At 40.6% G+C, this 24,530-nt stretch overlaps 1 protein-coding gene across 1 annotated transcript; it reads right to left on the bottom strand.

Moving 5' to 3' along the window:
- Positions 1-113: 113 nt before the first annotated feature.
- UBE2D3 (ubiquitin conjugating enzyme E2 D3) lies at positions 114-23,054 on the bottom strand. Its single transcript, XM_039550791.1, has 7 exons — positions 22,390-23,054; positions 8,164-8,227; positions 8,047-8,078; positions 5,471-5,548; positions 4,523-4,628; positions 3,201-3,294; positions 114-1,611 (listed from the first exon to the last, which is right to left on the bottom strand). Exons 1-7 carry the CDS (start codon positions 22,411-22,413, stop codon positions 1,566-1,568), a joined length of 444 nt encoding a protein of 147 aa, XP_039406725.1. The 5' UTR covers positions 22,414-23,054; the 3' UTR covers positions 114-1,565.
- Positions 23,055-24,530: the final 1,476 nt, after the last annotated feature.

Raw genomic sequence — 24,530 nt, 5'->3', positions numbered from 1 at the left:
AAACAAGGAAAAATATGAAGGAAGAGGGGAGGAAAGAGTCAGATGTTTAATAATGCCCTTGTTGCTGAAAGATAAACTAATGGCACAAGACAATGTTTCTTGTAGAACAAAAATCCAATAGCAATGAGTCTTTATTCACGTTTAGTCACCTGACATGAAGAAAGTGTCTGTTGCATTAAAATAGTCATCAATGTAAATGGCAGCATGGCTGAACAAGTCCTTTTCAATGGTAACGAACATCCCACATAGTAAAGTCACTTCAACACAGCCTCATGACAATTCCCACATCAAAACAGTACTTTATTTTATAATTTTTTTTGCCTCATCATTACCCCCACATTAAGATCTTTCAGTTGTCAAGTTTACAAGGTGAAGAAAAAGGTTCTCAGTCAGCAAACACAGGTGCATCAGGAATTATCTCCACAATACACCACTTCAGATCTGCTGGGTCCCAAGTCCATCCTTGAACACTGGGCTCCCAGCACCAAGTGCAGCCCCCTACTATGGCTACACAACTATGTTAGCTTATTAATTCTGCATCCACCAGGCCGAGCAATGTGCCAACCTGCAACAGACTGAGCATTAGAACTGAAAATGGCAGAAAAGTCACTCTATTGAACTTTACATCATTATTTGATGTTAAACAATGAGGCAAATGCCAACAGTATATACAAAAACCAGCTTTGCTTTTACAAAAGATTTTGTTTCCCATATTGATTAATCCAGGCAGCTAGCTCATTGGTTTATGCAACTTTATTGAAGAAAATAAATCAATTACTAGTAGAGCTATTAGTTGATCACTCATCCATTGACAACTTGCATCATTTATTCAGTGCTATATTAAACAGTGTTTTGGAAGACAGATTAACTAATAGCTCCAAGCCTCCTAACAAAATTTAAATGAATTACAAAAATGTTCTTAAACCCTATTTTGGAATACAAGGGATGTTTGACTTCCAATTTCCATTCTCTGTAAAACAAGAACTGGTCATTCCTTTATTGACATGCATAAGATACATCACATTTTCTGTTCTGCTGATGCTATAGATTCAGTACCAATTCTCCAGACATATCAGTTATGAGCAAAAGTATATAATAAAACCTCAGTTCCCTAACACTGGAAGGTTTGGAACACGATGGATGTTGGTACAGCAATGTTACTTCTTAGATGGGAGAAAACTGAACACCCATCTCCCCTCCCCCCTTCAGGTGGTATCTTCAGTATCTGTTAGAGCAGTGAGGAATGTTTGTTTTTAATCTCATAACCAAGTTAGAATGAAGACATTGGCCACATAATACACATGCTCCATTAAAAAAAAAAAATCTGAATCTTGGGCAATTGTTCTTGTGTAACTACTTTACAGATTCTAAAAGCAGTTATTGTCCAAAGCTGGAAGAACTAAAGTCTTCTCAGATGAGCATGTGCATGAATGGAAGGAGGTAAACAAAAAAATAAAAAAGATGAGGTCTGATAGGGGAGCAGCCGGATAAGAAAATCAAAAAAGGAACAGTAATTTAAAGTTTATTCCAGCTATAATGCAGGTTATTCTGACTTTAAGGTAGCATCACATGGCATACTTCTGAGTCCATTCCCGAGATATTCTGTTGTACCTGCAAACAAAACCAGGAATTGAATTAACATCAGCATGAAAATGACAATATCCTGAACAGTTATGATTAAGTATGATTTTATTCCCATCTCCCTACTGTCTTTACACTGTGAGAAGTCTCTTTCTGTACCAAGACATACTTGAACTCAAAAATGTGAACAATTCCCTCCCTAGACCACTTAGGATATTCTCTGGTTTTTAGGAAAAACTTTAAATTCAAGACAAACAAATTTGCTAGAAGTCTGTTATTAAAAAATGACAGAAAGAAAAGGAACAGAGACTATCTGGGATAGAAGAAACAAGGTATTTTATTTGAATATTGTTCTTAGGTTAAGATTACAGTATATCACATGCCGTAAGTAAAGATTATTTGGTTAATATCATCACTGGACACAAAATGTCAAATTTCCAATTTTAAAGAAAAACAACACTGAACATTTCATTGCACTGAATACTCTTTCCACATGAATATACTGCTCAAAATTTTAAATGGACATTAAAAGACTATTTGAAGTACACTACTTCCACAGGAACTGAGCTGACAATTAGTTAACACTTAACTCCATGCTTGTCAGTAAGAAGTTAATTATTAACTATACAAGCAGAACACAATCCCCATACATTTCCTAGTTTATATGTGAAAGACAGACTGCTGATTAAAAATAATTGAAATTTGGATTGTCTGAATTCACTCCTGTCTACATATGAGGTCTCGCTACAGGGCATCACTTTGAACCAAATTCTGACAAAATCTGGGTAAATACTTACCAGAACAAGTTGACAACCTGGCTCAGAACTCAATAATTACTTCATACTAACTTTTTTTTTTTGGCCATGCAAGAGTAGTATCTGTGAGAAATAGTGACTAGCCAATACATTACACACTAACCACAGATCAAGCTGTTAAATTTCCAGGTTCAGTAACTGGTGCATCCATTATCTGTTAGTTAATCCAGTGCCTTAGAGCATGCAGCACCCAAGTGCTGACAAATTTCCATTTTGTTAAATGCACTGTAATTTGCAAATATTCTTACCCTACAGCATAGCGTATTTCTCTGTCCACTCTCTTGCTAACCTATTGTACCTAATTGGACAAATATATTTAGCATTAATATATATAAACCCCCCCAAATCTGCTTCATATAGTTCTATCTGTGCAAAATGTTAAAGATACCTAAGGAAAATAAAGCCATTGCAACAGAGATGGGGAAAATGTTCTGCTGCCCATTTTCAAGGGACAAACCAAAATTAAAGGCCAAGCTGCTGCCGAATGAAGGCATCAAAACAACAAAAAGCTCTCTTTTCTTCATTATTAAGATCTAACTAGATTTATGCATGGTAATGAAAAAGATAGGCAACATATATACTGTAAAATACTTCCACGCATGTGAGAAAAAGATGTCTCCTTCACCCACAACTTCAAAGATACTCAGCTCCTTTGTTTTTAAATTATGCACTACTCACTTCTTTGACACACAAGTTTTCTCCATCTCAGATCTTCACAAAAGGCTCACTGAACACAACTGCTGCCTGACAATGCACTCTTACAAAGTCTGCTAAAATACTAGTCTTGTGCAATTCTGTACTTACTTGTCTCTGTCTGTTTTATAGATACGTGCAATCTCTGGCACTAGTGGGTCATCTGGATTTGGATCACATAACAGTGAACAAATGGATAAGAGAACTGTAAAAAAAAAAGCCAAAATAAATTCATAACTCACTCTTAAGTAAAAAGCCCAGACTAACTTAAAGGTTTGTAAGAACTATTTGCTTCCTATTTCCCAATACGTACAGTTGGCAGTATGTACACGAGAACAGCACTGTTGTGCCCTGTACTATGATGTAACAGCAGCCAACAAAAGCACATTATGTACTCTGATGAACAGCATACCCATGGTTCCTATCTCTACAACTAGAAAATCTTCAAATTTAAGTTTTTAAATCAGATTGTAGTCTTTATTTGTTGTACATAAGGTAAGAATATCCTGGTCTGCACTGAAAAAACTACACGTATGTTGTAAACTCAAGAGCAACACTGTTGTAGGCAGCTATGAGGACTTCATCCTCCACTCTCACAGAAGCTTTAGAAGAAAATAGCGAAGCATTAAAATGTAGGGAATCCACATTCAAATCACAAACTGACTGTTTGGACAGACAGGAATTACGGGTTTTATAGACAAAAGGGCACTCTGATGGATCTTTTGAAGCCACAGTGACCAGTGGCTTTGAGGCAAAACAATTGGATCATCATGAAAATATTTGAGAATTATCTGTTATTTACTGTAGTAAAATGAGGAAAGCCACAAATCTTCTCTTGCAACACAACATCAATTTATCATGAAGTAGGATCAGTAAACTTACTTCATGAAGTAATGTAATGCAATGCCAGTGTACCAAGGCAGAAAGCAGTAAGTATCAATAACAGATTTATTCATCTACCAGATATGCCAATAAAACTATGCATGTAATTCCAGACAGAATGAAAAAATTATTCAAATCTCATTATTAAAAACTGACTTTAAATTAATCTTTCATTTAATATGCACATGTGTATCTACATGGGCAGCTCCAAACAAGCAGTTTCTCAGCCTTAGCGCAAACACCCCACCACAGACTTATTCCAATCCAAATACTGGCATATTCCTCTGGGCCCAAGCTGGCAAACTCTGCTAAGAATACTGAAGCAAGTAAGTGGCCAGACAAGGCCTTAAACAGCCACACAGGAGAAAGTGTTAGGACAAAAACCAATATGCAATAAAAATGCAGTATCAAACTGGCAAAACATAGACTTAAATGAGGAATGGAAGGGAAGTTAAGGGAAATCAAAGAGATGGGCAAGAACTTAACACAATCAAAGCTAAAAGCACAGTATTCAACACAAGATGGAAAAACTTCTCCCTCACAAAAGTTACCTTTAGAAATAGTTAAAGCAGGAGACCACTGTGATCTTAGAATATCAAGACAAATGCTGCCATTACTGTTAATATTTGGATGATAGATTCTTGTTGTAAATGCAACCTGCAACAAAAAACAAAGAAACAAAGAGTGCATTTCGGTCTATGACAATGACTGCACCCATTCTTCTCAGTCAAGCTATTAGTCAATTCAATTTACTCTAAAAGCAGTATTAAGCAGATTAAGCAGTTAAACTGCATCAAATTCAGGGAAAGGCACTCAAGCCACAAGCTCTGAGTCTTCCACTGCCAGGCACTATATCAGAGAGAGGGCAAGTATGAATGTTTTAATCCCAGCTGCCTTTGATAAAGACACTCAACAGGAGTGCCTAAACCACAGTAACACTGCTAAGTCACAGAGCTAAGGAACTTCGAACATTGCAGTCACTCCAAGGGTACACCTTCATATTGACTGAAAATTGGAAGACAAAGCTGGTGGCTGATAAAGCTATCAAAAAAGAGCATATTTTGCAATTACTGCCAAACTCTTGACAAATAACCCTCTCAGTTGATTTTAGGCACTCAGCGAGCTAATCCCTACCTATAGCGTCACATTCCTACAGACCAATCCAAACAGCTACACTAATACTAGACAGTCCTCTCAGCAAGAATTCTATTATACTAACACAAAGCTAATGAAAAGTTTTCCTATCAATTGAGAAAACCAGAAACGAACCCAAATATTTCAAGACATTCAGAATTCACACACATGATTTGCTCATGAAGAATATGCTAACACACCCATTCCTGTGGTAGTCAGAACAGGACCCAGACATCTAACAGATCATAAGAATGCCTGAAAAGAAGTGAGAACTTGACAATACTACAATACAGAGCCTCCAATTTCTGTCCTGTACTCAGTTCTTTAAAAATCACTAATTTCACAAACGAGACAGCAATACTTACCTTAGGTGGTTTGAATGGGTAGTCTGTGGGAAAGTGAATTGTCAAGAAGAATACACCACCCTGATATGGACTGTCGTTCTGTCAAAGCAAACAAATAATTCTCCTATTATCATCTTTAGGACTAAATACCACTGAAGATCTTGTTTTTATATAAATAAAAGCAGAGGAAATTTGTTTAAACAACCAAAATGTTTAATCCACCAATACAAGTGAGACACAATTAAAATTCAATTCTTGCTTCCTAAGGTAAGTAATACAGAACACATACACCTCACTTTCCATGTGGACCTCTCCAAGCTAATGCATCATAAAACCCAGCTGCTCTGACAATCCACTCAAGACTACTTGGCAAAAGCATTCAAATATTTCTGAGATAGCTTCAAGGAGTAATGTTAACAGTGGGGGTCCCATCAGATTCAAAAACCTCCAGTTCTGTGTTTGGAGCTTATTTGTTGGGACCACCCAAGAGTTTAGAGTGGCCATGGACTCCCATTCCCTCCTAAATTCTGTCCTTAGCTTCAGCCCTGCAGAAAACCTATGAATACACAGCTAAATCTTTGTTCCTTGAAAAAAAAAAAAACAAACCAAAAAGATCTCAACAAAAAAACCCAACCACCCATCCTACCAGCACCACCAAACAGACAAAGAATAATAATTCTTGAATCGTAATTCAAGTGAATTTTTCTACTCTTTCTGTATTAGAAATTCACTGTAATCTAGTATGAGAGAGTATTTTACATTGCCCTGATCCAAGGAAAGAATTACTGGGATAATTCATTCAGGTCAACTACAAGCAGTAAAGCAACACGTGGAAATAAAAAAAATTATAGTAAGCAGAAGAAAAAACTGAAGTGACTAAATAGGGATTGTGTAAGTTAGTAGTTACAAGAAGAAAGACGCAAAAAGTTTTACTCAAAATTAAAACTAAATTTCTGAAATAGAGCTAACAATTTCATTGTTTAACCTGAAGAATATTTTGCTTTTACTTCTGGACTCAGGGCTAGGGAAAATTAATTTGAGGCATACACAGTACACATCTGCATTATTTGTAAATTGAATTCTCACATTAATTGCAAAAACATCTCACCAGTGTAAGGAAATAATGACATAGTACTTAGTAGTTAAATACCAGAAAATGAAAATCTGTGACACAAGATAGGGGAGTCAAACCCTCAACATGTAGGTTATACTCTATCCTGTCTCTGATGAAACCTAGTGATCAAGATACAACCTCTTGTATTTGGTCAACGGGTAACATATGAGGCCTTCAGAAGCCAAAAAATACCAACTCATTTACTGGACATATTCTGGGGATACATTTTATCAGTTACAGGAATTCCTCCTTAGAATGCGTTAAACCAATGTAAGCTCTCATACACCTATCCAGGAAAATCACAATATCCTGTTGCAGAGGTGAAAGACCAGATGATTGGTTCTAAAATCCCCGTCTGTTATTAAAGGCAGAACCAGAGCAGCACTGGAACTACAAACACCACACACTCCTGACACACTTCTGTCAGGATACTGCCCAATCTGGAAACAGGAACGCAGACCTTCTGACACCACAAAAACCACAAGGGGAAAAAAGGAGCTGTATATTATTAAACTAGAAGGGAAAACTAAAAATAATAATCCCAATTTAAGTTCAACCAATGCTTAATACCGCATGACCATGCAGCCACATAGAATCATCACACCCAGTGTAGTGCACAAAACTCCTTGCCATCTAAGCATGAATACAGCTATTGAACAGTTCTATCTTTTTGAGGTACCTAGTTACAATCAATATGGACCAAGTACTTTGGGATGAAGAGACATTTTTCCAGTCCAGCAAGCCTCTAATAGCCATCTCCTAATAACACACTTGTAGCTATATGTAAAGCCAGGGTCATTCAGGATCACTGATACTTAATTCCTACTTTGTAGCCTTACCAAAGGCTTGTCTTCACAAGTTACAGAAGGTTTTGTCTTTTACATACAGATAACCAGCCTGAAAACTCCAGATGTGAAATGCTTCCAGGCTGTTTTCAACAAAAGCAAACATTTGGCTTCCTTAATGAAGAGAAAGTCACATTCAGGTTTCAGATGCTTACTGAACATTTAACACTGACTTTTTTCCTCCAGTCATAACTGAAACCTCACATTTCAGTGTTTTTTCCCCCTTCTATTCCTTCAAGCATTACAATACCAGACCAAATGAGGATTCCTTTTTAAGATCCACACAAAAACATCCCAACGAATTCCTGGCATTAGTACCAGCTCCTAGTACAAAGTTCATGCTAGATGAAAACTTTAGAAAAAGTCAAATGCAAACAAAGTTTCTAGATATTAAGTGATAATACCTAACATTGCTCTAGAGATTATTACAGCTGAAATACATGTCCTCATAAAAACATTGCAACAACAAAGTAACTGGTGGGTTTTTTCCCCTCCCTCATTTTCCTTTACTGTAATGAGCACCTCTAAAACTTAAGCTGGCTAAGGGGAGTTAACAAAAGTAAACCAAAAACCCCCCAGTTTTCTCCTCAGTAGGAACTACTCATTTAACATTACATCACAAGAATTAGGATACTTACAGGTCCCATAATTGTGGCTTGCCAATGAAACACTACAAAAGAAAAACTCCACATTATTATCTAGGCATGATATGCTTTGAGTCAGCAAAGCAAAACATAAAACTTAAAGTTACTTACTGTCATCTCCAACGGGACCTGCTGAACACTGTGCTGGAGGATCACGGGCTAAGTCACTAAGTTCCTTTAAGAAAACAAACAAACATAATAATTTTCACTTCATGTCTAGCAAAAACCTTTACCAGTTTTTCCGTGTACAAACACAGAAGAATGTGCAATTAACAACTCTAAGAACCACTAGATCAGAATCAAAAATGTCTATAAAAGACAAAGGAGCACCAAAACCAATTATGAAAGTGAACAGCTACAATGACTCTGCTTTTCCAAATACATGCATGTCACTACTGTGGAAAACACTCCTGCTGAAGAATGAAGCAGCACACAAAGCTGGCAAGTCTAACCACTTCTTGATCAAGATTTACAAGGACTCAGTCTTAGCTAGAAAAGCCTGAAGTGGAAGGAGAGAAAATTGTTGATGAGTCTTCATGAAACAGGAAGCATTCTGTATGTAACATCTGACATTAGAACTAAGAACAGCAAGAAAAAAACCCACCGAAACTTGATTTCACTTTACCCACCACCTGCAGCAGAGATGTACCTTCCAAAGATCAAAACAGACAGGAAAATTCAAGAGGCTGACAAGTGCTGTAATCAGGAAAAGTATCTGTATTTTTTATTTTAATCTTTACAATTAAGACAATTACACCTTTAAAATTAAAAATTACTGAGCTGCAGAAACAGTTCTCTCCCTCCTCCATTACAGAGGGAACAGAAACTTCAGATGGAGGATTCCTTGTGCAGTAACAATACTGCTGTGATGAAACAAAGAAGCTCTGCATTAAATTGTTTTAATGCTCCACAAGTCATTTGTTTGGACAGTGTCTTAAAATTAAATTTACACTTTCAGTTAAAGCATGTAGCAACCACCTTCTTTCTCCCCTGCTCTCCTTTGATTTTAAAAAGAGCATCAAGAACTTCTATAAATAAATCTGCACTTGTCAAGGTATCTAGAAGTCTTGAGAAAAGGCAAAATATTCAGCCCCTCTTTCATACATTAACAGTTTCACACAAGTTTTTTTTTTTTCCAGCAAGTCTATACAAGCCATTAAACCAAGAACTTTGTAAGACATTTAAGAAAGCCAGGCATACCTATTATGCTGGAAACATGCATATTTGGACCAGACAGCTAACCCTTGCCTGGGAAGACCCTAATGTATATCCTTTAAGTTTCACAAATTCTGCACTTCATAAAAATTTACTAAGTATAAGCCAACACAAACCCAACTTATATTTCTTGTAACATAAACACCTTGTTCTTTGGTAAGATGATAGCTCCTGCAAACACAGAAATAACACCACTTCAACATGTGCAAGTCCATACACTAAAAAAACCCCTAATCACAAACAAATAAACAACACCCCCCACCAAACAACAAAACCAAACCACCAAAGCCCACACCAATCCCCTTCCCTCGAAACACCATGAACGTTTAGTCCCGGATTTCCCCTCCCTACATGTGTTAATTCTGATGAACTTTCCAATTAATAAAATTTCCATTTTGCACTGGCATCAGACTGTTTCACAAAATGAAACCGTATCAGTTTTGATAAGCAACGGCACAATGAAGTTAGCAGTACAGTCCATTTCACTGTTGCTGTTTGAAGAAGTGTGGGCAACAGCTCCTTCCAGATCATCACAGCAAATGCATTTAGAATGCTTTTTGCTACATTCTCCAGGTATCACTGGGGGGCCTTGTGATAGACTGATTTCTGCCATTTAGTATCACTTATTAGGTCCATATGTTGTTCATTACCCTCCAGAAAAATTTGCTAAGTTAGATTTATGTTATCCATGTAAAGGCAAACAATAAATGTAGACAAAACTTCTGAAAGAAAGGTTTTTTTAAATTTTCAGGGCATTTTTTTCCATTTAACAAATACATCAGGTTTTATTAATCAGGCTTGTTTCTCATCAAAATGTATTTTCCAGTTCTAAGAATGATCAATCATTTCCAAAATTTGAGAGGAAAAAAGATATCATGTCCGTTGAAGTAAGCTGTAGCAACAGAATAAGCAGAAAGACACAAACGTTATTATTTTAATACAGTTGTAAAGCTATTACATGATTAATTTAATAGTGGAAGAACATTTAGGTCCTAGAGGTTTTTTTTAAACTATCACAGGGACTAAGAATTATGAAAAGGCTCTTCATACTATTTATGAAATTGTAAAATTGCGTAGCACTAAGACAAAGATGAGAAAAGATCAGCATAAAGTGGACTGTCATAGATATGTGCATTAGACTAGAGAGCTCTTCAAAAGGTACTACTATCTTCAGAGAAACAAGTATTCAGTACTCAAGATAAAAACAGGTATTCTACCACAGCAGGAAAACTAGTAATTCAACATCAGTAATTCAACCAGGAAAAGTAACTGTAGATGTAAGACACACATTAAATTTAGTAAGTTCCAGTGAAACATTTGTGCAAAAACCCCTTTGGTAATATTAAAAATAATTTAAAAGCTGAAACAAATGAGATTCAATATTCCAGACTCCAGTAATTTCAAAATTTATGTCTACACAGAGTTACTCCTTTTAACTGCTTGAACTGTTCGAGATAACAAAGTAGCAGTGACCTTCATTAACGAAAGGACTAAAGTTTTGTCTGGTCTAAAACACTTCAGTAAAAAAAAACCAAAAACCCTAGTTGTGCTAATCAAAGCAGTTCAATATACAGATAATTTTGGGAACAAATGATACACCAGTTGGCATTTCACCCACAGAAAGAGGAAGTAATTCACCCACTAAATTTGGGGGAAAAAAAGCTGAGGTGGCACATGTTCTTGGTACTTGCTTCCCTGGGGTACTATGGTCAGAAAAGTTTGCAGTAAAGCTGTTTGCTTCAGCAGAGTGTGTGAAGGGCTGTGGAAGAACTTGGGCAAAAATGAAGCAAACCCTGGCTCACAGTAACACCAGACTTACTTCATCTCTCTGTTAAGTGAGTGATACTTCACATCTACACAAAGAGGGGAGGCTTTTTGCAACAAGGGAGTGCAAAGTTCTCAGTAACTTTAAAAAGCACCTCCTTCTGAAAGCTACAACTCTACTGAATCCAACAGGCAAACTGGAATAACTGGAAACTGAACAAGCAGAGGCACGTGGGCTGTGAGGTCTGGAGTGCAGCTGAAGCATTCTGTTCAAGGAAAGGAAGGAGCTTCTGTAAAACTTCCCACTGAGCAATATAAATACAAACCTACTTACCTTCTCAGCTTAGCAATCAGGAATAATGATTCCATAACAAAAAAATATTTAATATGTAGTATTTCTACATATAAGAGCTTCCTGCTTCTCATACTCCTTCTACTGCCATACCTACTTCTCCAACTTTGCTTCTTTTTGTTAACATGTTTTCAATAGTGCTTTCCCTTTCTTAAAAGGTATTAAGCTATATCCCAAATTTTCTTTAAAATCCCCAAAGTAGAACCCACATTTGCCTGGAATCGGTTGTTACAGTTTTTCACTTTAGAGGAGGCTTAAAAGAAAAACCAAAACAAAACTCCCAAGCAGCAAATGTGAAAGACTTTACAAAGAAACAATAAACCAAATTTGGTGAGGAGTGACACGCTATGCACCTATCGGAAAGGATTAGTCTTGAATTACAACCATGACCAGCAGTCTCTGTCACTGCAAGACGTTTCCGGTGCAGCTCCAGCATGTCACCATTTCTGTGTCCCAGTTTCCAAATATAAAGTTGTGATAGTTCCTACCTCTCCACAAGGATGATTAGTCACTGAGCATTTTACAGATCAGAACACTGTTAAAAGAGTAAGCACCAATGCTGCTGTTAAGAGGGCACCAGCAATGTAACACAGACAAGGAGCAATACATGCACAATGCTGCAACAGAGTTTTGGAGAACAGAGAGAAATAGAGCAGCAGAACCCACCACTGCAACAAACAGATGTGCTCTAACACAAATTCAGTACCATTGTCTTCTGCCAGTTTCACATTAAGTTTCTAGCAAGATTCAGTTTCATTGGTGAAACAGCCCCATTTCTTATCTCCTCACTTCTCTTTCACTATATATTTATTTATCAGAAAGCTAACAAAAAAACCCAAACCAGTACTTTCAAGAAAAAAAAGCTTAAAAAAGCTAACTAACCTGCTTGTTTTGCAGCAATATAATCATAACTAACAAAGAAAATATGGCTTGAGCTTCAAGTGAGGATTCAAAACTTTGACATGTGAGTGCGAATGCAGGACTATGATCCTATAATAAAACCAGAAGTATCTCTCTCTTCTTGACAGAAAAGCTGCTAAAAAAAATCCCTCAAACAACTCCCCTCCACCAGCTATTTAAAAGATTACAGAAGCCATTTAAAGAATGAAGAAACTTTAAAGAATGACAAAGGATATCTCATCCAAACATGCATGAGCCAAAACCCAGAAGTTTTCAGGTCCCAGAAAATTCTGTAAGAAATGACAGCCTGGTGCCTACCAAGCTGCCTTCTTGCAAGGTACCAAATAATGCAGCATCTGCACCAGCTTCTTTTCTTCCCATTTGTCAGATTCCATACTCCCTGTGGCACTACTACACTTTTTTAGTTTACACTGGAAATAGCCAGGCCTTACTTTTAATGATAGTAACAGCTGACTTGAACACAGAGTGACAGAAGATCACTCCCGCCAGAATGACTGAGGATTGTCTTCCACAGGCCTTAACTCACAGTTACATTTAATATTGATTTGTAATACACGTTTTTGTTAAAATCACATACTGAAGCTTTCTGAGTTGTAGTCAAGAAAGCACTGTCAGATTAATTTGCTTTACATTTCCAGAAAGTAACTTAGAGGGCATGAAAGGTGATACGCAGTTAAATCAGAAGTTAAAAAAACCCCAAATCAATAACCCACAAACACAAAACCCCCACACAATCCCCCCCCCATCCCCCCCAACCAATCCAACCAAAAAAGGACAAAGAGAAAAAAGAACACTCGGGCCAATAAAAAAAAAAAATCAACATTTATTAACTTGACTGCTTGTCTAATGATGCGTCAAACAGGATATTTCAAACTCTAGGCAACCAAAAATTCAGCACTGCATTAGTCTTACTCATTAGCTCACAGCTGAAAACAGCTTTAAAAAAGAAGGAAGGATTGGAAGCAGCTATAAAAGGAGGGGAAGAACACTTAAGCCTGTTTGAAGATTAAGAAGTGTCAAGCAGCAAAGAACTACTGCCTCATCCCACACACCTGCATTTGAAACATTCGTTTCAGCATAGAAATTAATTACACCTGGAAGCAGAAAGTAAGTTGAAAGGACACTGAATGTGGATTTCTAAGCTGAGTAAGAAACCAATGGTATAACAGACACAAAACAAATGTAACCAGCAGAAAATTATCAGTTTCAAACAAGCTGGCCTTTTGGCTAACAATAAATAGATAAAAGCAATGTGAAATGGCAGTGCAAGATACAGAAAGATGTAGGTTCCTTTTGATTAAAAAAGGACATTAAAGCAACTCTGCAGAGGAAACATATGAAAAGCAGTCTGAGAAAACAGCAAAGACAAAGAGCACAGAACGGTTTTTAAGAAATCCAAAACATAACTAGGAATCTAAGAGTTGTGATTCTCCCTATTTTGACTATTCTGCTTGTATTTTTCATGGTTCTCCCTTCAGTCCTTAGTACTGGATTTTTCAGCCTACACCCCACATACTGTTTGTACAATGTCTAACCATGCTACCTTCGTGGTATAATAAAAGACAAACATAGAAATAGTCATGTTTTAAGCCTTGCACTCAAGGAAGGAAATGCCAGACTGCTGTGCCACTGTAATGAAGTCACTCGGTGTACTTGGACTGTGACACGAACTACTCAGGTGACTACCTACTATCTCTTCAAAGAACCTTTTCAGTACACAAGCCATTTGTGAAAGAGAGTATTGTCTAGAACTGTTCTCATCTGTTCTGAAATCTGGAAGGTGTACAATGCAGGTAATGGTTTTTGGGAAATTTCAGTCACTGAAACTAAAATGGCTCTCTATTTATTCCAATGTTTTGCAGAGCCGTTGGACAGATCCACCTGGAAAAGGAATACAGTTACAGACTTTGCTTTCCTGGTCACTCCCTAAAGGCTTTCAGAACAAACTTTAAAAAGAGGTGGCAACTGCATACCTGTAGAGCTGTGCTTTGAATTCCAAAGTATGGTTTGTTTCCCCTAAAGTAACCAAAACCACAGAAGCTGTCTTACTCAAGATGAAGAAAATCTGACTGCTTTACACACATAAATTCTGAGGTATCATAACAATTACCATATCCTGAAAACAGCAGACCTTATTAAAACACTCCTATGCTCAGTGCAGAAGGAGGACTGTGTACATTGACTAAAGTACATTGGAGGGGAAAGTGTGAAATGAAGCACTGGTTAACTACTGAGCCATTCAGTGATAGTTGGGTATTTTAATTCTGCCATTTCCAAGCTTTTGAATACTGGACACTGAAACTTAGCATGCTGCTCCCTTGGGAGATTTTTCCTGCAAGAACCACAGTGATCTTTGGTTCTGTAGCCCAGGACTACAATGCAGCCCTCTGAGAAGAGGGTAACTAGTATAAACAGGCCACACGAGAAACACCAAGATGCACCTTGCTAAATGAAACAGAATGACTGGGAAACAAAGGGACAGATGAAATTCAGTACAGACAAATGTAAACTGATGCAGTTGGAAAGAAGTTTACACTCAAAGTAAGGCACTCTGGTCTGATGGCTACCTCTCAGAAATGCAATGTGGGCATCTCTGAGAGACATTTTCACACAAATGCTGGCTTAATATTCCTTAGATGCCGCAGTTTGGCAGCATTATGCAAGAGCCTCCCAACATGCTGCCCTTCGGCTTTTCGAGGGCACAGTAACTTACAGCAGAACCTCAGCCACCAGCATTTGACGCATAACAAGAAGCAGCATCTGTATACCCTGCGCTCCATATGACAGAAGACTCTCAGGAGTTTGTCAGGACTACACAAACAACAACTTTGGAGACTGGGAGTGCACAGGACAAGTGTTTGTAGAAATGAAAAGTGGCCTCAATGGGGCACAACATCAGTCAGTCTGCACTTTCTGAAAAGCTACAAGAATTCTTCATGTTCTCAAAAAAGCAAGGGCAGTGTAACAGAAAGTTATCAAATCAATATTCTAACAAGTAACACCATGTCTGTAATCAGCATGGTGAATTCACTGTTTAGAGGTAGCTTCCTATATTATTCTGAAATTTATTAAGTAACCTAACAAACTCTGAAAATCAGGTCTCCTTTTAAAAAACTGATTTGACTTTCACCAATCTGTATTTTGTATGAATACAAAGATGTATGTGAAAGTTATTACAATATACCACAGGGCTGTATCCTATGGACACAACTATGTCCATAGATTGTGGGATCCTATGTGGGATTGACTACACTGCCTTAGCAACAGCATACAATTACCCCATCATATTATGCTATTTGTGTCACTACCCTTCATAACCATTCTAAGGGCCTGTCTACAGGATTAGGTACAGTTACACAGAAAATCAGCTCACACCAAGACAACAGTGTAAAAAACCAAACCAACCACTACCAAAACAAAACACAAAACTATCTGGAGTACAACGGCTCTTACAGCTGAATTCCACCTCAGCTATCTAGAGAATAGTGATGTACAGAAGGATCTTAAAAAATAAATGAGGAAACAGGTTTTTTTTAAAAAAAGTTTAAAAGCATCTTTATGAACAGACTGCATCCTGAAGTTGGGGAGTGGAAGGGGGTCATTGCTCATGTGGCAAATTGTAATTCAGGAGATCCTCCTATATTATTCAAGGCAAAAACCCATTAAAACTAAGGCTAAAAGGAAAAAACAAACTTTGCATTTATTTAAGAGAATTTTCTCTCAAATAGGCCAACAAAGGTTGAGAAGTACTGCAGTGCACATTTTTGTATTTATTAGAAACTTAGAAGAGCTCACAGAGGTGATGAACACCTGGCCAACCTAACTCTATCTTACAGAGAACTGAGCATTTAACACCATCTTCATGCCTTCCCATCAGAAAGACCTAAAGCACTGCACTCAGTTCAGCTTGTAACTCTGGTGTCCAGATGCTTGTGGAAAGGTTTAAATGTTGGTCACCTTCTTTTTCTACTCGGCCGTAACATTTGCAAAGCAGTTCACAATCCTCCCAATCTTGCTTTCTTAAGACCAGAATAAAAACCCATCACAATTTCAGTGGAAAAAACTGCAAGTGATCTTGAAGATGTCTAGTGCATCATACGTCTCAAAGGGAAGAGGTTCAGAACAAATGCTTCCTTTACACGAAAATTTAATACATAATTTTTACTGTTGGTAAAAATCCCCCTACCTATTTAGCTTTCAGTCCTGAATCCTGCAATGCTGTCTTCCAGTATTAAACCACGTCTACATCCAAGTGTTTTATAAAGAGTTGCCAAAGGCATAAACACCAATTTAAACTTGTGATATAATTTTAACTATTTTTTTTTGCAAAGCTTCCCCAACAAAACTACAAATTTAATCAGATCAGTGCCCTGTAGAAGACCAGTGAAGAGAAACTGTTTTAGTCAGGTTTTTTTTTAAATCTCCTGCATTTTCCATTTGGAGTTTGAGGCATTAAATTTATATTCCAAAGTTTACAAAACTGTCAAGCATGTGCAACTCAACAGAGTTTAAGACTCTCTTCTGATAAAACCAACTTGACAAAAAGCAACCACATATAAAAATGCACTACTGACTGCAGTTATATATATATATATATATACACACACACACATATTCACACTGCTGCTTTCCTTTCTTAATTTTTTCTGCATGTTCTACTGTCAGGTTACTACATCGAATCAATCACAGGAAAGAATGTCTGTAACTCAGCCTTTGCAACGTAAGCTTTAGCATCGACAAAAGTCAGCTTATTCTGAGAGATCAGACCTAATGCTGAAGTGCAGACTGCAAGTTCCCATCTGCCAGCTCTGATGCCCAGGGGAGGGACCTACACAAGAACACAGGGCAGACAGTTAAAGTGGCAAAACCTTCCTATTTAGAACAGAAAAATTTATCAGGGATGATGTATCAATGCCCTAATCTGAATGACACAAAAGCTCAACTCTTTCCCACTTCTCCTTACCAGCTGTCACTTGACATCTCAGAGAACAGTAAGAACCTCCATGCTCTCTGTCCTCCAATAGTTCAACCCAGTGGATGCAAAGAACACATCCACGGGGATAACACCAGGCTGGAACTGGCCTCCACAGGGAGATGCCTTTAGCAAGAGGCAGTTCGCTGCTCAGTATCCAACAGCTGCCGCTTACAGCTGTTTACATCCTTCTCCACTCCCTTCCCCATGAGCCCAGAGAAAAGCCTCAGAACTGGTTACAGACTGGGCAGGAAGTTGAAGGGAAGTTGAACTCCACTCTGTGGAGTTCCACACCAGGCCTTCTGTAGAAGAAACTCACACTAGGAATAACAGCAAAAGCACAGATTTATTTTCAAAACCAGATCTCTAAAAGCTGGAATGATCATAAACATCGTAAGAGCTGGCCAACCTTTTTATTCTGTATAGATTATCCCACCTAAATCCTTTATATACTGGAGGACTCTTTTTAAAGTATGCAAGAAGTACACATCTAATGGAATATTGATCTCTGAAGTTCTGTGAATCACTTAAGTGAGATAACAATCCCCATTCTCTTCCCACTCCAATGCATACATTTAAAGTTCTATGCTGACTGGGAACTTGTTCACAAGGACTGTGTTCAATTCACAAGAGAAATCTAAGTTACCGCAGTCCACTTTCTAGCTAAAGAAGCATCAGTTTTCCTCTCCCATAAAAATACGACTAGTTCTTAAAACACATCCAATACTTTATTAATAAATGCTGGTCTTCAATAGAGAGTACCAAATATACCCAATTAAGAAACATTATTTTCATTTTAATGATATCAATTTCATAGTAGAAATGTCACTTTTATTTGGATAAGCTAAATCTTAAACAGAATTTACGTGATGACAGCTTTCATCTAATGCTAAATATTTTATTCTGACTTTTGAACAACATTTAAGTTCTTGAACACTAGGGCTTCCCAAACTCCATTGCTGCAATATCATGATTTAAAAACCAAGCACTACCTTCTGGTTCAATGTGACCCCTTCTAACCACCGAGTCTGATAGCTGCACTGAATTACCTACTTAAGACAGGGCTTAGTCTAGCCCTGGATATTCACAACAGTTAAGGTGAAATTACAGCAAAAAAAGCTAATTCGATACATAGAGAGAGCATTTACAAAGGTTTAAAGCATTAAAGGTTTAAAGCAACTAAGTTTACATCAACTGAATTTCATAAGCTAGCTCATCTTGACTTTCCGAGCCCCTGAACACACAAATTCAGACTTATTTCTAGACATTCATTCAAAGCATGAGTTCAATCACGTAACTTCAAGTTATTCAACTATTTTGAAAAAGCCCAGCAAACAAAATCCAAGACTGCCCCCAAAAGTGTTGTGGGTTTCATCCAGAGAAGAAAACATAATTCCAACCAGCTTTACATAGATTTAAAAAAAAAAAAATTCAAACCAAGTCCAAAAGAAAAAAGCAGCAGTTTAAAAATAAAGTAATAAGCAGGCTTTGTAACTCTTCAACTTCAGTTAAACTAATGCAGATTTCCATGCAGTCCTCACTGATGCACATTACACCCAATCTCTGAAAAATACTAATTTCCAGGGTTAGCAGCATTTCTTACTAGGAGCATCTGGAGAAGGGGGGGTTAAAGCTGCAATTAATTATACATCTAGGAACTGTGCTGGAGGATATAGCCTGAGGGAAACAGTTATTCGGTCACCACCACTGTCAATGGAAGCCTTCTATCTGTACCTAAGTAGCAATAAATAGTTTTGCCACCTTCAGCCTTTAGCTTGCAGGATGCCAACTCCACTTAAGATTTTCTAATAAACTATTCCAAATTAATGATGCTGGCTTGTGCTATGCTTAATCAAACGGCCATAAAACACAGCAGGCACAAGCTTTCTTAAGGATTACACAGATGAGACATTTCATGCATACATCTCCTGTATTAATTCTATTTTTAGCCTATCAAGATCACTTAGGCCACTTATATGACCTCACTTTAATGGACGCATACAGCAGTGATAAAATGGATGTGTATAAATGATGTCACATTTCCAAGTTTTTCAAATTTTACGCACTCCTGATTCCCTACTCCTACATAAATGCTTCCCTGCTACCGGATCATCACCATTTGAATCGGAAGCTCCAGCATGCTGCAGCAATTACAGGATGTGTTTTTAGCAGGCACCACTGACACTTCAGACCAAGACAATGTGCCACAGCATGTAGCAAGCATTTACATACAAGCTCATAAATTACCATGAATCTCTTGACAATTCTGAGGAGAAAAAAAAAAAAAAAAGCAGGGAAAAAATTTCATCCTCAGGAAAGAAAACAATTTTAAGATGCAGGCTCACATTATTCCATGGTAAAAGAACTTGCTTGTTTTAATAAAACAACTGCAAAGCGAGCCATATCAAAGAGTTTTGCCAACCGAACGCAAGCTGCACTCAGAGCAGATGGCACTGATGCCATGACAAGCTCCAGCATAACAAGAATCTTTCTGGAATTGGCTGTGTACCTGACAACTACTTCAGTTTGGGGAGCGCTTTATACAGGGTGTTCTAGAAGCTGACAAACCAACACAAATACTCCTTTACTTTCACTTTCAAATCAGAAGTAGAATTTGCCAGTTATGTCTTAAGAGTGGTTGTATTCTGAGTGTGTAACAGACTTCAGATTAAAGGTACGCACACTAAACAGAGTCTCAAAGACTAGTTTACCCAGTATAATAAAGAATGTTATTCTGCTTGATACATCAAGTCCACAAAGAGGGAGTCAGCCAAACAGACTGAAAATACCTTCACTGGTATATTCAGGTTGTCATCTGCTGCAGGAGACAATCAATTCTAGTCCTGACAAGTAATAACAAACTAAATCAGCTATGTGTCATCAGAGTGTTCTGAGGTCCTGGTCTCTCTTTAACCTGTTCTCATCTACTGCCAACAACATACTACAAGGAAGCAGAGAGTTCCAAGGTCTGATCTGTGATCTTACAATTGGAAGACAGGGAATCCCAGGTTACGAGTGACAATGCCATTCTCTCTGGGCTTTACTGGTTGACAGGATTAAAACTACATTCACAACGATTTTGTTACAGAACTGGCCCTGCTATTTTTTTATGTCAGCATCAACCCCAGTACAAATTTGTACTGGAAACCAGTACTGGAAATAAAGCAATGTGCAAAGAATGGTTTCAGTCTAAAAATAAAGTTCACCTTCCAAACTTGCAAATACAAAAATAAAAACTGCAAACTCTGTGTGAATCTGGAAGTGTATCTTGTAGTGTGGTGTGATTAAATTGATTAGAAAAACCCAAACACACACACAAAAAAAAAAGGCAAAAAGAAAAAACCCTAACTCAACTATCTTCCCAATCCTAAACTCTTGCACTGAGTAAAGGAAGAACCTTGCTACTACACAGTGCAATAGTGTAAGGACCAATATAGGAAAAGAGATTGTACATAACAGGCCAAAACCTTGAAGTCAGAGAGATGACTTACTGGTTCCAGAGTCATGCTGAATCGTTTTCAGGTTCTGACCACCTGATTACTACATAAGTGGGGGTTTGTCTTAGTTTACGTTTGACAATAAATTCTTACCTGCAGCCCCTGAACGTGTTTCATAAGCATGAGTTGATGACAAAGCATACCAGGGAGTATCCTAGCTGTGTTTCAACTCAAGTGATATCATCCACTTATACAGGGAACAAGTTCTGATGGCAGATTCAAAAGGAATTGTTTTGAAATTCTTGCCAGAGCATAGCCATAATTCAAAGACAATCCATCCAGCTAGCTATCCAGAACGGATTGAAAATTTTCGAGGCTAATAGTACTATCCATTAACAAAAAAACATTATAAAACCCGGTCATTTTGTCTAAAATACGACAAGCACTGCGTGAAATTAAAGCGAGACTAACAGGCAGCATAAAGTTTACACACTGTCTACAAAAGGTGTTTTGTGCACCTAAATTCACCGGTTTCAGGACACACTGACGTTCTGCCATCTTGGCAGGCTATGAGATGACCAAGAAACTCCTCTGAGCTCTTGAAACACGTAAATGCTCCACGTAGCTCGCGTAGGAAGGAGCACAGACCAACAGCGACTTCCCGGTAACGCCGCTGCGCTCCCATCGCGTTTTACCATTACATCCTAGCAATTCTCAAACCTGCCGAGAAAACCTAAACCTACCCAGGCGCAACCTCACGCCGGGAGCCTTCTTACCCTGGGAGAGCTTTAATAAAAAACAACCACCACCAAACAAACAAACAAACCAACCAAAAAAAAAAAAAAAGAACTACCAAAACCAAACCAACAAACTTTCATCACCTCGGCATTTTTTCCGAGTTAGCCGCCGCGAAGTTACTCCACCCGGCTCCGATTGTGCAACGGGGGGGAGGCGGCGGCGCGCAGCGCGCTCCCGTCGGGCGCGGGGGGAAGCGATTCCCAGAGGGGCGATGGATCCCCGGGGGTCCAGAGGGCCCCGGGGCGGCGGAGAGAGGCGACCGCGGGGCGACGGCGGCACCGCGGGCGGCTGCTCCGTGTCTCCGTGCCTCCTTATTGCGGAACGCGAAGGATCCCGGAAAGGGCCCGGGCCAGGCGGACCCGCCGCCATCTTACAATGCGGGAGAGAAGTTGCACAGCAGAGGGGAGAACCCGGCCGAGGGGCCCAGCTGCTGCCCCGGGGAGCGGCCGCCATCGAGCCGAAACCCTCCGGCACACACGGGCCGGGGCCATTCGGGCCGGCTTCGGCGGAAGGGCAGCGGCAGCGACACCAGGCTGCGCTGACATCCGAGCGGCCCCGGGACCTGCCTCTCCCCGACCCCCACCCCCCCAGGCCTCCGCCCTCAGAAAGGGGCCGGGGCCGACCTCCGAGTTCAGGCCCGGAGAGAGCGGCCTCGCCACCCCAACCGGGCCGCGGCCCCGCCGGAAGGAGCCTCCGCTTCCCAGCCTCTCCAGCCTCCGCCTCTCCCCCCGCGCCCGTCTCCTCCAGGGGCGAGGGGGGGAGGGCGATGGGGGAAGGGGAAGAAAAAACACCCAAAAAAATAACAATAAAAAGAAGGGCGAAGCAATGAAGGGGGAGGGGGGAGAGGCGGAGGAGGAGGAGCTGCAGCGCTCACTCACCTTGTTGATGCGTTTCAGCGCCATTGTGTGTGTGCGAGTGCCGGGCCCGTCTACGCGCCGCGGTGACTCCGCGCTCCGCTCGGGGGGCCGGGAGGGAGGAGGAGGAGGAGAAGGAGGAGGAGGAGAAGAACGGGGAGGAAGGCGGAGAGGGGGGAGGGGGCAGCCGCTCTTCTCCTTCCTCCGGAAACAGCCGGGGGGGCGCCCGACCGGCCGGCCGCCCGGAGTCCTGCCTGCCTGCGGGCAGCGGGGCCGTGAGGCTGCCGGGGGAGCGCTCCGCCCGCCGCCGCCCGTCACGGCCGGGAGAGGGTGCGAGGTGCGGGGAGAGCCGAGAGGCGCCGCCCGCCCGGGGGAGAGCGAGAGAGGAAGGGCGAGAGAGCCCCGCGCTGCCGCCTCCGCTGGCCAGGCCCGGACGCCGCGGGAGGGTGGGAGGCGGGGCTGGGGCCGGCACGCCGCCGCCAACGGCTCCCGGGGGCGGGGCCGAGGGGCGGGACCAAGGGGAACGGGCGGGGCAGGGGAAGGAAGGTTCTGGGGCTGTCCGCGGGCGCCGCCGCTTCGGGGCCGCTGTGCGGCTCTTCCTGCTGGCGGCTCCTGAGGGTCGCGGCAGGCTCCGGAGCTCGGCGGCCCCCGGGACTCGGCGGCGGGCGCGCACCGCTGACGGCGGGTCCCGCCCCGCCTGCCTCCCCGCGAAATGGCGGCAGCGGCCGGATCTAGGCCCGCCCGCTGACGCGGCGGCGCGGTGTTCCTCCGCGCTCAGCTGTCTGTCAGCGCCGCCGAGGGGTCACCGCCCTCCATCGGCCGCGGGCACCCCGCCCGCTCGGGCACCCGAGTGGCAGGAGCGCTGCTCGGGCGTCCTGGTGCCTGGGAAGAACCAGCGCTCCCACGGCCATCGTGGGAGCGCCTGGGCACGGAGGAGGGCGGGAGCCCCAAAGCGATGGAGTTTGCACCGTTCGCCGCGGTGCGAGTGACCAAGCTAAAGCTTTGCTCTTGCCCACGAAGAGCGCGGGCCTGGTGTGAGAGTAGCGGGCCTGGACACTTCCTTTTAGTAGCATATGAGCACACACGAGGATACCAAACCAAGTGTCTCAGTATGGGGGAAAAAACATCACCAAAGGGAAAGTATGGTGACGTGGACTGTCAGTACAAGGGCCAGATGCATCAAAGAGAATCATATAATCATCAAGGTTGGAAGAGACCTTTAAAATCATCAAGTCCAGCCATCACGTGGCATTACCACTGTAACTCCTAAACAATATCACCCAGCGCCAGTCCCAGACACCTCTTAAGCATCTCCAGGAATGGTGACTCTACTACTACCTTAGTGGGCAAACTATTCCAATGCCTGACCACCTGAACAGTGCAAAGAATTATTTTAATATCTAATTTGAAGCTACTTTGTCTCACTTTAATGCCATTTCCTCTAGTCTGCTCCCAGCAGGCAGTCTATATGAGACTGACCCCCACCTCACTGCAACCTCCTTTTAGGTAGTTGTAGAGAGTGGTGAAGAATAATTATTTCATTTACAGATACCATCTGTGACGCTTCCAGCTCCTTGGAGGCTTTTTATTTTGTGCAGCATGGGCCAACAGATCACTCTCAGCCAGGTGCTTTTTTCTCACAGTAATAAATTGTGTAGGTCTGTGCATAGTTCTCGACATAGGAAAAGACTCCTACTCCATTTCTGTGAACCAAGAAGAAGAGGAAGATTGCCTGACTGCCCTTCTGCTGTAATGATGGGATATATTAGAGTGACAAACATGGCATTTTTTGTCCAGGGGGGGTGTCCACATAATTAGCCAAATTCATTGCACTGGACTCAGTTTGTGTTCGTTATAGTGCCATAGTGTTAGTTGTCTTCCTGTCTAGGATAGTAATTATTATTGGTCTGGAGAAGGCAGAATATTCAGAAAAGCTTACTGTGTAATGAGATTTTTCAGTATGAAGCTTGACAATAGGCAGCAGTGAATTAGGAGAGCAATGGGGTTTTTTTATTACTTTTTAAAATAGCACTGTAGTAGGACTGCCATATTTTTTTAACACTGGTATTTACGGGCTAGAGAGAATACAATGCCTTGTACTTGTAAAGTCCAGTTATCTTGCTATGATCGCCTAAACCAAACCTAGCCACTTCCTTATGTAGTCT

Source organism: Corvus cornix, chromosome 4, assembly GCF_000738735.6.
Source record: "Corvus cornix cornix isolate S_Up_H32 chromosome 4, ASM73873v5, whole genome shotgun sequence".
Taxonomy (NCBI): Eukaryota; Metazoa; Chordata; class Aves; order Passeriformes; family Corvidae; genus Corvus; species Corvus cornix.
This window is presented reverse-complemented; position numbering and strand designations above follow the sequence as displayed.